Below are 15223 nucleotides of genomic sequence, written 5' to 3' on the forward strand. Positions count from 1 at the left end.
ATTTATCAATTAAGCAAACGCTAATCTCTTAAATATAAATTCTAGATTAAAAACTACTATATAAGTTATTGCAACTTACTCGCAATGTTGTATGATACATTTTGTACTTTCATATTTTTGTTATTTTATGTAAATAAAAATAAAAGAACTCATACAAGTGTATTAAATTCACACAGAACTCGTACATGTGAGAGAGTAATATCAGTAAAACTTCTATTTATTTTTCTATGGTAGAAAGTAGATCTACTTTAAGCATTCTACGTGTCAAGGCATTCTACGCTGTTGTGTTTTTAGCTTTCAGCATACAAATACGTTGATTTTACTTTTTTGACAGACCCATATAATGCGAGAAAGCGTAGAACACGTGGTGTGGACCTCCAGCTTTAAAAACAAACACTATAGCGTGCGCACGAACATAACTAAATCGACTGAGAAACTGATTCTGAGCCGATTGGTATTCTTTAAGGGTCTAAACTAATATTTTTGTGTGTTACAAATATCGGCACAAACGCATAATACCCTCCCTATAGTGGTGTAGGGTATAAATAATATGTATGTCATTTAAGTAAATAAATCCTTAAAATTTTATAACTAACGTAAACCATTTTAATGAGGGGGGTATTTAAGATTCGCCGAAGCCGAATATAGTACTCAAACTTGTTTTATTGTGCTTTATTGTAAAACATTCATTCTTTTGTTTTGTCCGACACTTTATATTTTGTTTATATATTACAAATCACACTGAGTATTTTGGCTAGATTTGGCTTATAAACGTTTCATATAAAGTTGTTAAATTTATAATACATAACTACCTCGTGTAATTATTTTAAATTCGAAATTATAAAAAAATTATGTAAAAATGGCATCAAATTGTTTATAATAACTTACCAATATTCTTATTTGTTTGAAATTCATATCCAATGTCATAAACTCCAGCATCTCTCATTTTCTTTTGCCTTTTCATCTCCTTAAGTTTGTCTTTTTTTAATTTCTCTTTTTCTTTTTGCTTTTGAAGCTTAAGCTTTTCTCTTAAATTTTTCTTCTCTTCTTTTGAAAAGCCCTGTTGTTTCTGATACTCTTTAAATTCTTCCAAAGTCATTGTTTCATCAATTAAAGCCAAAATTGTCCCGGACTTCAATGCCTCCGGATATGGATGAAAATCCGAAGTGTTTTCATAACTAAATTACAAAACGTAGGTTAATTATTTTTCTCAGATTTGGGGGTAGTGCACTAAATTGGCAGTTTTCACTAAATCTTAGTGATAATTCAAAATTTTTCAGAGATGGTTGATATTTCTTTCACTTTCTCTCACACACAAAAATCAAAAGTTTCTCAAAAAAAGTTTCCCAGTGTCAACCAACACTTATAGATATTTAGTGGTGAGTTGTAAAATTACAGCCTCAAAAATCAAAAATGACTGTTTAGTGGAAACCTTAGTGCACTAAATATTTAATGCACTACCTTCAACTCTGATTTTCTTAAATCAGTATTAACAATAACAAGTAGGGTTCTATAGTTGAAACGACTTTTTTGCATTTTAAGAAATTTCGATTTTTCGTTTCTCATATTGGGCGGTCTGTCAGTACCCGCTCTATCGATTTGTTTTTCCTATCACTTAGGAAATCGATAGAGCAGTCCGATTGAATCCCTAGGATTCTTGCACTTAAATTTGCAGTCCGAAACCCATCAAACGTCTGTTCCATACTGGGCGGCTTGATGGTCTGTTTGATCCCAGAGGGACGGCAGTTTTTATGTCCTGACAGTAGGTGAAAAATGCAACACAACACCACCCCCCCTTTATGGTGTCTGAAGAAGTAAATGTCCATCGTATCCGGTTCGGGACTTAACAATATCCGGAGACCCTATTCCCACGGCGGCGAGACCGGGTTGTGGTGAATCGAATGTTACTGGTATCCGAGTTAGTCAAGTGGTAGCACCGGGCCAGTCTAACTCGCAAGCGACTGGAACAACAACAACAAAAACTGCAAGCAGCCGGGCCATGTTGGTTGCTTGTTAACCAATCCCTCCCACCAAACCAGCCCTAGCTGATCAAAAGTTAGCCTTCTCCCTGCCCTTAAGGAAAATCCAGGACCCGCCCCCCAAAATGATGACGCATAAAACTGCTGGCTTGTTCGAATGAACGCTCTGAGTTACTTCTCAAGCTAGCGATTGAGTCCCTTGGGGAAGTGTGGCCAGGTGCTATGTTGGATGTGGTCCCAGTGTGTGAAATTCCTCGCAGACCGAGATTCATTGCCACCATCCCAACTGAGCCTCATAACCCGGCGGAGATTCTGGCGATCCTTCGGAGCGGAACCCTCATCTACCTACCCATGACTGGAAGGTGGTGAAGGTCTCCGAACTGAAAGGAACGATCAGAAAGGCGATTGTGGTCCTTAATAAAGAGTCCGTATCGCCACTGCGAGAGTGCGAAAGCAAAGTATACTATGGCTTTGATTGTATTACTCTCTGTATCTATCGTAGTGACGATAAATATTCCGCCCAAAAAGGATGATGGAAATATCGACGATACCGCTGTTTCGGAAGGCGGGGAGAACTCTCAATCGGCCACAGGTCAATTGGGAGAACTCCTCGGCGATCTGAAAGTGGCGGAGGACGACGCCATACTGATCCGGAAGATGTCGACGTAACCGTCATTTATAATCCTGACTTAGGAGATGGTATCACAGATTAACCTGTACCACTCCAAAGCAGCATCTGCTGCCCTCCTCCTCCGCACAGTGGTATAGGAAAAAAAGAGGGAAATAATTCGGTAACTTCTAAACGGTTAATCCGATTTTAATGAAATTTGGTATGTACAAAGAGGAGGTGTTGTCGAGTTTAGGTTTTGAATTTGGACCTTATAGGCCAACCAGGGTCCCGGCGGTGGGTCCTCAAATTAGGACACCTCGGCTATGTTAAATTTTAAAACGATCCTATTTCTTCATTTGAGTTCCGATTTAAAAAATATATATAATCTCCTCATCGAGCACTAAAAAAAATGTCGTCGTAGCAGTAAATTATCTCTTATAGTTTAGGAAATATTCGCATTTGAAAATTAAAATTTTTACAAATTTAAGAGTTAATCTTATAGATGAAAATAATAGTACTAGGTAAATTTTAGGTAGGCATGTTATATATCAATGGAAAGGTAATTATGTCTATTTTTCAAAACTGTATATAATTTTTGAAAATTAAAAAAAAGATTAAAAAATGTTTTTTATTCAGATTTTGTGAAGATACAAATTTTTCAAATTGCAATAAAAATTTTATTTATGAATATTTTTAAATGAAATTTTACATTTAGGTAGATTTTTTTACTCAAAATCCAAAATTAAATAATTTAATAATTTTCTTATTAGAAATCCCGGTATTCCCAAAAAAGTTTTAAAAAATCCCAAAAATGGGATTTTTTGGTTTTTTGCTTATTATATCCATACCAGGGGCGGGGTAATCGAAACCCGTTACAAAATGATTAAGAACATATTGGGTCATATAAAACAGGTCACTATAATTTGATATCGACTATGCGATTTGAGAATTTTTGCTCAAAATTGAATTTTCCATAAAAAATAGGGTTTTTTTTGGATGGACCTGGTCCCCTCGGTATCAAATTTTTTTAGGTCTTATTTCATTTATCGTATTTAATGTAAAGTCAGCTTTCTAAAAAGTATAAATTCTATATACATCTTCTTAGAAACTTTTCAGATAACTTAAAAAGAAAAAGATACTTTTTTCCCAAAAAAATGTCAAAAAATCGCCTTTTTTTAATTTTTTAAACTAAAATGCCTATAACTTTGGACTCAGTCATGATTTTTACATAATTCTTTCACTGCTTGATATATAAACTTGTTGTTAAGCGAATAAAAAAAATCGGGAACATTTAGACCCGCTATTATCAAAAATCTAAAGTAAGGACGGTAAAAATTTTAAAATTTTAATTTTCAAATGCGAATATCTCCTAAACTATAAGAGATAATTTTTTATAGTGCTCGATGAGGAGATTCTATATACGAAATTTTTCTTAAATCGGAACTCAAATGAAGAAATAGGATCGTTTTAAAAATTTAACGTAGCCGAAGTGTCCTAATTTGAGGACCCCCCGCCGGGGCCCTGGTTGGCCTATAAGGTCCAAATTCAAAACTTAAACTCGACAACACCTCCTCTTTGTGCATACCAAATTTCATTAAAATCGGATTAACCGTTTAGAAGTTACCGACTTATTTTCCTCTTTTTTCCTATACCACTGTGCTCCGTTTATCCGAAAGAGGGGAGGAGCTAATCCTTTTCCAGGAACCGTGAACCCACCATGGTAAAGTTCGTGGACTCTCTATTAGAGGATATAAGCTTCTTTGTGCTAACTGTTCAGGTAATATAAGATCCTGTATTCTGGAACCGTGGACCCACCATGGTAAAGTTCATGGACTCTCTATTAGAGGCTATAAGCTTCTTTATGCTAACTGTTCAGGTAATATAAGATCCTGTATTCTGGCTAAAAGCCATTTAAATATCTTTATCCTGTCTGATTACAGCCAAGAAGGTACTGTTGCGGCTGCTTGGGAGTCTGGTAACTCAAACATATGGCTTCTAAGTAGCTACATGGCATACGACCATGGTGACCAGGCACCAAATCGCCTGGTGAGAGAAATTGTGTGTGAGGCAGACAGGCGACATATCCCGCTTCTCATGGGTACAGAGGCAAATGCGCACCACACGGTCTGGGGAAGTTCAGATATTACCTCAAGAGATGAGTCTCTTTTAGATTTTCTATTAGAAAATAACCTAGTAGTAGTAAATAGAGGTTCAGAACCCACTTTCATAGTTGCAAATAGAAAGGAGGTACTGGATATTACGGTTGTGAACGCAAACCATATTAATCTAGTTCAGGGTTGGAAGGTTTCAAACGATGTTGCAGTAGCGGTAACTGGTACGTATCTTGAGACTCTGTCTCAGAGTTAAGAAGCGCTGAAGATAATAAGCTCATGGAGTGTTAAATGCGGTCTCAGCGTAAACCCAGGTAAAACGGAACTAGTATTGTTCACGAACTAATACAAAATTCCTCCATTCTTCCTTACACTGTCGGATAGCGCCAAATACTTAGGTGTTATTATCGATAGGAAATTGTCTTGGAGCTTGAATATCATCTCCAGATCTTCCAAAGCCATTACGGTGTTATACGTTTGTAGAAAGGCTATTGGCCTGCATGAACTGGCTATATGAGGCGGTGATTAAGCCGATAATGATGTATGGTGTAACTGTCTGGTGGTATGCACTTGATAAAACATCCAACAGAAACATTCTCACAAAAGTTATGAGACAATGTGCTCTCTTTATAACAGGTGTACTTAGGACAACGCCTAGTTAATCGTTGTTTGCCATGCTGAACTGGCTGCCTGTGGACCTTCTTGCTAAACAACTGGCAATGAATACTAAATATTACAGTCAGACTAAGTATTACAAATAGATGGAACTACTGTCCCAGAGGTTATGAAAAGATTATAGATCTTCTACCAAACCTACATCATGCTATTGGCTACCATATTCTGGAACCGTGCATTTTAAGGAAATTCCGGTATAGTTTAATGTGTGATTATAATGAATTAGCACCTGAAAATGTTAAAAGCTTTAATGTGTATACAGATGGCTCTAAAACAACTAAAGGTTTCGGCGGTGGCATATTCATTGAAGAACTCGGGACGAAAATCTCTTTCCGACTCAACGACGAATGTACTATTTTATAGGCTGAAATCTCAGCTATAAAAAAGGCATATAATTGGCTTAGGTACTATCGGATATTCAACAGAGATATCAGAATTTATACTGACAGTCAAGCCGCTATCAAATCCCTGATAGGTGTGTATTTTACATCAAAACTTGTCCAAGAATGCCGGGCGTTTCTAAACGAGATAGCGAGATATTCAAGAATTACCCTCGTTTGGGATATAATTGGCAAACCTACTGCTGACATTTTGGCAAAAGCCGCACCAGGATGGCCATATTGGACATAGACCAGTTCTGTGGCGTCCCCTTACCGGTCATCAAGGAACAAATACTTGATTATTGCTTTAGTTCAGTTCAGGAACAGTGGGCTCAGGAGCACACTTGCTCGATCGCTACATTTGGGGCTAAAAAGATAACATCTGAGCGCTCTGTTATTAGTTCTTACCGGTCATTCAAAGTTCGGAAACCATGCTAGACGTATTGGTATTCCATATAATGACTTTTGTAGGAGCTGTCAAAATGAAAAAGAGGAGCAAACAATTACTTCTGTGTAACTGCCCGGCCATGGAATCGCTCCGTCATCAGGCGCTCCGGATCAGGCGTCTCACTTTTCTGATCTATATGATCTGTCACCTGCTCAACCTGAGTGTATACTAGCATTCTTGAAGTTGTCGAAGTGGGTGTATGACTAAATACACACTATGATCATTCTTAAAATACAGTCATCGTTATTCTATAATAATTATTCGATATTTTTTATCTGTATCTTCACTTACTATCTCTAACACTATTTTTCCCTTCCAAAAATGATTTCCCCCTTTTCTTTTCTCTTACTGACGTTGCAAAGGGACCTGATAGGACCCAAGTAAAGACTTACTCTCGTCAGTAAGCAGTCTTCATAACCTAACCTATATAATTGACTTTTTCCGACGTTTGTCGAATTTTCGACCTTTTTGGACTATTCGACTTTTCAACTATTTTCGACTTTTCGAGTTTTTACGACAATTCTAAAGTTTTTGACTTTTTTCTCAAAATGTTGTCCTGGAATCAATATTTGGCGAGCTGGATTAAAGGATAAAAAGGTATTTTTTTGAGAATTTTGTGATTTTTACATATTTCTTCCAAATAAAGAAATTTTGGACGGAAAGTACTGAGTTCAACCCCAGTCTGTGTCGACTTTTTATTTTTTTATAAATATTCTATAAATAACTCTACTAACAAAACAGCTATTTCCAACTTTTTCCGACTTTTCGACTATTTTCGACTTTTATTTACAAAGTCGACTTTTTCACTTTTTTTACACGATAGTCGAGTTATCGACTTTTTTGGAACAAAATAGTCGAAAGTCGATTTATAGAACTCTAATAACAAGTAGGACCTGGTTCACACTGGGAAACTTTTGTTGAGAAACTTTATATTAATACATTTCTAATTTATCAATTATTTGTAGAAATAAGTTTTCTCATGCCTTAAATAGAAAAATCACAATATTAAAATCTATTACAATTCCAATGTGTGTGAAAGATTTAAGGATTTTCAAATTTTGTATCAATAGCCTTATTTGGTAATGATTAATGTGCTTTTAAGAGATTTTCGTAAAAGGACTTTGTATGAGAGCTATGTCCAATTATGTGTTAAAAGATACAATTTCAAAATTATGTATCTACATCATTATTTGGTAATAAATATTGTGAATCTAAGTAATTTTCTGGACCTAGTATGAGATCTATGACCAAATATGGACCGATCGTGAATAAATTTTACAGTATAGTTTATATATATAACAGCAATATTTTTGCTAAATGTATGGATATCAATATTTGGTTATGAGTTATGTGCGTTTTTTCTGATTTTCGGGAGGGGGCTTTGTATGGGAGCTATGACCAATTATGCACCGATCGGAAACAAATTTCATAGTACTATTTATTTATGTGAGAGCAATACTCGTGCCTAATTAAATATGAATATCTTAATTTAGTAATGAGTTATGCGCGTTTAAGTGATTTTCGGGCGGGGACCTTGTATGGGACCTATGTTCAATTATGGACCCATCTAAAAAAATTTTCTTCTCTGAAAATTCTATTGACATACGATTTTAGTTTGTAAAATTTTGTGAAGATATTAACAAAAAAATCCATTTTCCCGGATTATGTACTTTTGTATGAGAGGTATATGATATTGTGGACCGATTCTGGCGATTTTCCGCAGAGATTTAGCTCTTGTGTAGAAACGAATGTGTGGTGATTTTTATGGATGTATCATAGTTTTGTTGCGTAGTTTTCGAGAAAATTACATCAGAATGTTTAAACAAGTAATATTTCTATATTCGACTGTGCCGAATCTTATATACCCTTCACCAAGTATGTTTTAAAAAAACAGTTTTTATTTATTTTGTATCTCTGCACACATGTCAGACTTAACATACACACAATCAAATATATACTGTAGCAGAAAGAAATATTAACCGTTGTACTGTAATACCACCTGTCAAACTGTATTACCACCCTCAAACAAATATCAGTGCCTCGTTTCTGTAACTCTCGCATCGAGAAGTTTCTCGCATGAAACAGTGAAATTGAAGAAAAAACAATGTGAATTGAAACAAAATATAATTTACCAACATATAACTGCTTTATCTCCTTGTTCTTGTTATACCCACATACCTTCGTGAAAACAGAACAGAATGCAAACATACAAAAAAATACACAGCTGAATAAAACCAAATACATCTCCACACGCACATGTACATCTTTATCCAATTCACAGTGTTGTTGTTGCTTTTTTAACAAAGCATGAAAAAAATGTGCTTTTTTGATGAAATTTGCAGAGGTTGTCTCGGATTTTTGCTCATATCTCCGTTATTTATAGACCGATTTTGCTGATTTTAAATAGCGATCTTCTCGAAAGCATGTGTAACTGAATTATTGAAGATTCGGATTTCGCCGATATCTGGGGACCTCTAAAAACTGATTTCAACAGACAGACGGACATGGCTCAATCGACTCCTCTATCTATAAGGATCCAGAATATATAGAAATTACAAACGGAATGACAAACTTTTATATACCCTTCTCACGAAGGTGAAGGGTATAAAAAATTATGAGAGATTGACACTACCTTCTATTTTTCTACTATGGTTCAGTCTGTCACATACATATTTGCATATGTATATAAGAATTAAAATTAAATACTAACGGCTGTATTTTATTTTAGGGTTGTATTTATAAACGTCAAAAGGCTAAAATACCTTCAGTAAACCACTGACAAATATAAGAATTTTATTGTTAATAAAATCCCAGATAAATTTAAAAACGCTTATATTTTGAAATAAAAACTAACAACACTAGGCATTATTGGATTAATAGATGAATATTTGACAATATTTGTGTTTGTTGTTATCAATAAGTGTTAACGCTCAAAGTTAGCAACAAAATGAACTTTACCTGACTTGGCATCACTCCACAGAAAAAATCAGCAAAATCTTGAATTTATTTAAATTTTCTTGCAAAAGTCGTTTTATTTGGAAATTTTCTTCAATTTAAATTTAATGAATTAAAAAACATCGGCGAAATTTGAATTTATTTAAATTTCCTTGAAAAAGTATTTTTATTTGGAAATTTTCTTCAATTTAAATTTAATTTTTAAATATTTTGTTATTATTTGACATAAAGACATTGATATTTGTAATTTTATATTTGAATTGGTAGTACTTTTATCGACGTTAAAACAAACTTATAATTTTATACGTTAACTCCTAACTAATATATAAATTGGGCAGAAACATTTTTAAAATAATTTGGAAATGCCCGTCTGTTAAATGTTCTACTACATAAACAAAAATCGGCAAAACTTATTTATATAGAAGTTTAAACGACACTACCTATTTTTGTAATTTGACCTAGACCTTACACAATCTCCCCTTCTGAAATCGGTTTTTCGGTTAACCAAAAATTTATCATTTCAAAAAAAACGGTTTGTCGATTAGCTGAGCATAAAAACCGGTTAACCGAATTATTTGGAAATCTTTAAAATATTCTAATATTTAGTTAAAAAATGCATGAATTTTTTCTAAGATATTTGCACTTTTTAGTATAAATATGGAAAATTCTTTTTTTATTTTAGATTTTAGATTTTTCTGGTCAAGAGTTGTTCCATGTTGAAGAAATAAACACTTAAAGTTTAAAATTTCCAAAAACCTGCTTTAAACCAAAAATTTTTTACAACTTTTGGATATTACTAAGACGATTTAGAACTGAGAAAATCTGTATGTCGATCTCAACGATGCAATATTATTATTTTTAAGAAAAATGGAAACAATCTTTGAAATATTGGGATCTCATTCGACTTTGCGAAACAGGCCGCAACTGTAAGTGGAACTTGTATAGACTGGGTGTTTAGCAGTAAATAAAGGTTGGTTCACAGTATTGAAAATAACAAGTCTGATCACAACTTTCTTAGCTGTGGTATGTATATGAATTCTGAACTCTATAAGAGGATAACTGAATGTATAAAAAAGTAAACTAGGAAAAATTTGGCTTGATTTTAGATAACACATTATCTTCTGATGCATGTGTACGATTTATGCAAATTTTTACATCTTTTTCTCTACAAAGTATAGATAATTTATCGAGGTCATGTAATATACACTTTAAAGTGGCTCCTTATATGACTGAAAATATATATTCGATAATATGCTTCAAAAATAAACTTTTGAAGCGAGACGAAATAAGAAATAAAAATAAATAATCAATGACATCAGTGAGCGATTTAAAAGGATCAGTAAAGTTATAAAAATTCGAATAAACAATCTAAGAAAATTAATAAACAACTTGGTCGATGTAATAATCAACGAAATGAGTTAATTTTTGCAGACAATTAAGCTAACGCTTTAAATGCGTATTTTTCTCAGTGCAGCCATAAATTAATAAGCAACATAAAAAGTTATACCAATGATGATATAAATATTTTTGGAATTTAGGCACAATTTGTTAAGCGGATGTTTTTAGCATAATTGATTCGCTCAATCTTAATATGGGTGTCGTCTATGATAATATAACAACAAAACTGTTGTAGGTTAGAAAGGATTTAATTTCTAGTGCAAATACCAAAAAAAATTATTCGAAATATATGGTTGACTTTCGACCTGTGTCGATACTATCCACCATTAATAAGATTTTCGAAAAAGTAATACCTGAACATCTGACAAACTATCTTCATTCGAAAGTGGCAGTATGGTTTTACTAAATGTTCCGGAACGGCTTTTGATTTAGTTTAACATGATATTCTAATAAAAACAAGTTAGATTGCTATATTCGGCTAGGCCGAATCTTAAATACCCTCCACCAGCTACTTTTATATTTATACATTTCTAATTTATCATGTATTTGTAGAAATGAGTTTTCTCATGTCTTAAATAGAAAAATCCCAAGATTTAAATCTATTACTATACAATTTATTGAACATTACAAACGCCTTTTTCTTCGCATTTTTATAGCGCTTAGTGATATTTAGTAATTTACATGTATATATTTGTGTGAAAGATTTAAGGAATTTCAAAATACATATATAATTTTGTTCTACACAAATTGATAATGTAACTAGTTAAATAGGATTAAAGCGTTTTTAGGGGCTGGACCTAGAATGGAAGATATGATCAATTATAGACCAATCGTAAAATATTATTTAAGCTAAATTTTTGTACATTCAATATATATTTCAGTCAAATTTTGTATCGTAATTTAGTAACAAGTAATGTGTGTTTAAGTGATTTTCTGAAGGAAACCTTGTTTTGCACCGACCGCACTCATGTAATGAACCGATCGTGAAAAAAATTTTCAATTGCTTTATTTGGTAGAGAGATTTTCGCAAAAGGACTTTGTATGGGAGCTATATCCAATTATGTATATAAAGATACAATTTTTAAAATTCTGTTTCTATATCATTATTTGGTATTGAATATTGTGAATTGAAGTGATTTTCAGAAGGGGACTTAGTATGAGAGCAATGACTAAATATGGACCGATCGTAAAATAATTATATGGTTTTATTTATCTATGTACATATATAAGAGCAATATGTATGGATATAAATATTTTTTAATGATTTATGTACGTTTAAGTGACTTTCGGGAGGGGACCTTGTATGGGAGCTATGATCGGAAAAAAATTCTCAGTAATATTTCTGTGCATGTATGCAATACTTGTACCAAACTTTATATGGATATCTTAGTTTAGTAATGAGTTATGCGCGTTTTAGTGATTTTCGGGAGGGTACCTTGTTTGGGAGATATGACCAATTAAGGACCGATCGGAAAAAAATTTTACAGTAATATTTTTGTGCATATGAGCAATACTTTTACCAAATTTTATATGGATTTCTTAATTTAGTATTGAATTATTTTCGTTTAAGTGATTTTCGGGAGAGGAGCAACACTTTTACTAAATTTTATATGAATATCTTAATTTGGTAATGAGTTATGTACATTTAAGTTATTTTCGGGAGGGGACTTTGTATGGGAGCTATGACCAATTATGGACCGATCGAAAAAACTTTCACTGTAATATTTATATGCATATGACAAATACTTATACCAAATTTTATATCAATATCTTAATTAAGTAATGAGTTATGTGCGTTTAAGTGATTTTCGGGAAGGGACCTTGTATAGGGTCCATGACCAATTATGGACCGTTCGAAAAAACCTTTCACTGTAATATTTATACGTATATGTGAAATACTTGCTATGTCCAATTATGGACCCATCCAAAAAAATTCCTCTGAATGAATTCTATTGACATAAGATTTTAATTTGTAAAATTTTGTGAAGATATCGACATTGCGTCGGAAGTTATTAACAAATAACCCATTTTCCGGGAATATGTACTTTTGTATGGGAGGTATATGAAATTGTGGACCGATGCTGGCACTTTTTAGCATCGGTTCGGATACTTAGATGTGTTGGCTTTAGTTTTATTCCTTTCGAACTTTCCTAATTCATATTCATGTACATATTTTTTAAACTTCTCCACCATGGTGTATTGCAATCGTGGGATAAAGAGGTGCTACCAATACCTCTAGTCTGTCGGGACTATAAACAGGTGATGTCAAATGTATCCTTGGCTTCGCCTCGGAATGATTTGGCATGAGGTCTAACCAGAGCACCATATAATCTGGCACTACGGGTGGTCAGTTGCCCGCAGGACTATGTCCTGGCTGGTCAATTGGTTGAGGTTCCTTTGGGATCCACGTAGTGGCTGTGGTTTAATACCCAAAATCGCGGGGAGAGAATGTTGGTTTAAGGACTAATATATCCTATACCTAATGGGTTGGATAATTCTCTCTTCGAACAGGTCTGTGTACAAAGCAGTATATGCTGGATTCCTAAACCCGATTGGTATCTCTTATCGTTCGTGTAGTGGGACACTAGTATATGCTGGGGAATTGTCAGGTCAGTATTCAATGGTTGCCTGTCATCCCGTAGAGCGATCTTTATAATCATGGGAATGGAACTGATGCTAAAATTGGTGAAAGATCGGGAAAGTCTTCATATATTGGAGATTAGTACTGATTTAGTTTGCCTTTTTACGCTTCGGGGAAGTTCTTCGGTACTGTTGACATTTCAACAGGATATATTGATACATGCTGCGCGACTATTTGTCGGGGCAATTATTGCAATAAATTGACTTTGGAAATTGGAAATCCTGATCCATTTTGTTGGGTATTTCGGACTACCAAATATGTCTCTAGGTGCTGTTGCCAAAACAACAGAGTGATCTCAGTAGTGTGGTTGCGCGGGCTTTAAAAGGTTAAGGAATGCACTGGGTCATTAGATAATGGAGATTGCATTTTGAATAATGCAATTCTTCCATGACATCATAAGGTGGTCACTTCCGCATTGTCGGAATATTGATTTCACCAGATGTAGAGACTTGTCACCCCCTTCTATTGACTTTAGACCAGTGGTTGCTTTTTCCTTGGGGTTCGTATTGGGGATCTAATCCTATGCTGTCAACGGGGCTGCTTTGGCAAGAGATTAGACAGCTCGAGTACTTCAACAAAGTGCTTGTACATGGATCCATGTACAAAAATTCCAACCTGAGTTCTTCGTTGAGGAATTCAGGGGCGCATGATAGACATAAAGTAGACAGTGTAATTACGCGTCGTTTGATGTATATTTCCAAAATGTGCTTTATAAGGAATCACTTTGGAAGATACTTAAATATTGGAAAAACAAACGTGAAAGTTTCGAAAAAAAAGTCTTTTTCTCGAAGCACACTAACAGCGTAACTACAATATATCCAAAATATCGCGTGATCAAACCACTATTAAATTTATCTTGTTGAAATTGTTAAGGCGCGATAAAATATTAGCATGCTAAGATACTAGAGCGGATTTTCGCATTATAAACAAATTTTAAATTGCAAATTTTATCTGTAATTAACCTTTACACAGATGGAATGGTTTAATCAAGGTCTTTCGAAGACTGAATTCGCGGGGTTGCTTTCACAACAAAAATCGATGAAGCACACCCAAGCCGCTAATTAAAATTGGTAACGTTAAACATCAATTGGTAGCTGACAATGGTGCTTAACGATAAGCCGTTCAAAAAGTACGTTTTTGCATTCAAAAATATATAATTCCTTCGCAGAATTTCAATAAATCGAACTGGTTTTCATTTTAACGTTTTTTTATTAATAATTCAGTTAAATTTTGAAATTATAATAGCAGGTAATTGTAGATATGCAGAGATATGACAACTGCAAATGAAACTTCATCATTGAGTTAAAAAACAATTCGACAAAGCAGATATAAAGCGCTACTTAAAATTGGTAACACCTTAAATTTATTTCAAATCTTTATATAAATTTGTATTTATTTGGCTGAAACTTGGTATACATAACAAGTAAGAGTGCTATATTGCTGTGTCGAATCTTATATTCCCTTCACCAAAGTGTATTTTAAACATACTAGTTTTATTAATTTTTTTTCCCGACTACGTTATTCCCTTCAAACATTTAGAAGATAAAACTATTGCGCATCACCCCAGACGCCACGTCAGAAACACTTCTGGACAATTGTCAGACGAGAACGCACATTTTACAAAAACAAAATACATTGATTTCGAATTTTCATCTTCTAGAAATATACTTTTAAGTATGACTGTTGAATTTTTTTCATCTGGAAGTATACGTTTTAGTGATTTCTGAATGATAGTTGTGTGAGAACACACATTTTACAATAACAAAATACATTGTTTCCTAATTTGTATCTTCTTGATTTGTATGTTTATGTCACTTGCAGTCACTACTGGACGATTATTAGACGAGAGCACACATTTTACAAAAACAAAATACATTTTTTAGTGTAAATGCGAAATTTTGTATTTTGTCCAGTCATGTTCAGTTTTAATTATTCATTGTAAAATTTAAATTAGTTATTGAATTTAATATTCATAGAAAAATAGTGTAATTCATATATTGTGAATCTTAAGTAATAAAAAACAATT

At 33.7% G+C, this 15223-nt stretch overlaps 1 protein-coding gene across 2 annotated transcripts in view; it reads right to left on the minus strand.

The window, feature by feature from the left end:
• LOC111683114 (IQ and AAA domain-containing protein 1-like) overlaps positions 1-15223 on the minus strand; it is a 158513-nt gene that overhangs the window by 47037 nt on the left and 96253 nt on the right. For both annotated transcript variants that reach the window (XM_046952888.1, XM_046952887.1), the window contains exon 3: positions 889-1178. In XM_046952888.1, the coding sequence (XP_046808844.1) occupies positions 889-1178 (290 nt within the window). The remainder of the gene's footprint in view (positions 1-888; positions 1179-15223) is intronic.

The sequence above is a fragment of the Lucilia cuprina genome, chromosome 5 (genome assembly GCF_022045245.1).
Source record: "Lucilia cuprina isolate Lc7/37 chromosome 5, ASM2204524v1, whole genome shotgun sequence".
Classification (NCBI taxonomy): domain Eukaryota; kingdom Metazoa; phylum Arthropoda; class Insecta; order Diptera; family Calliphoridae; genus Lucilia; species Lucilia cuprina.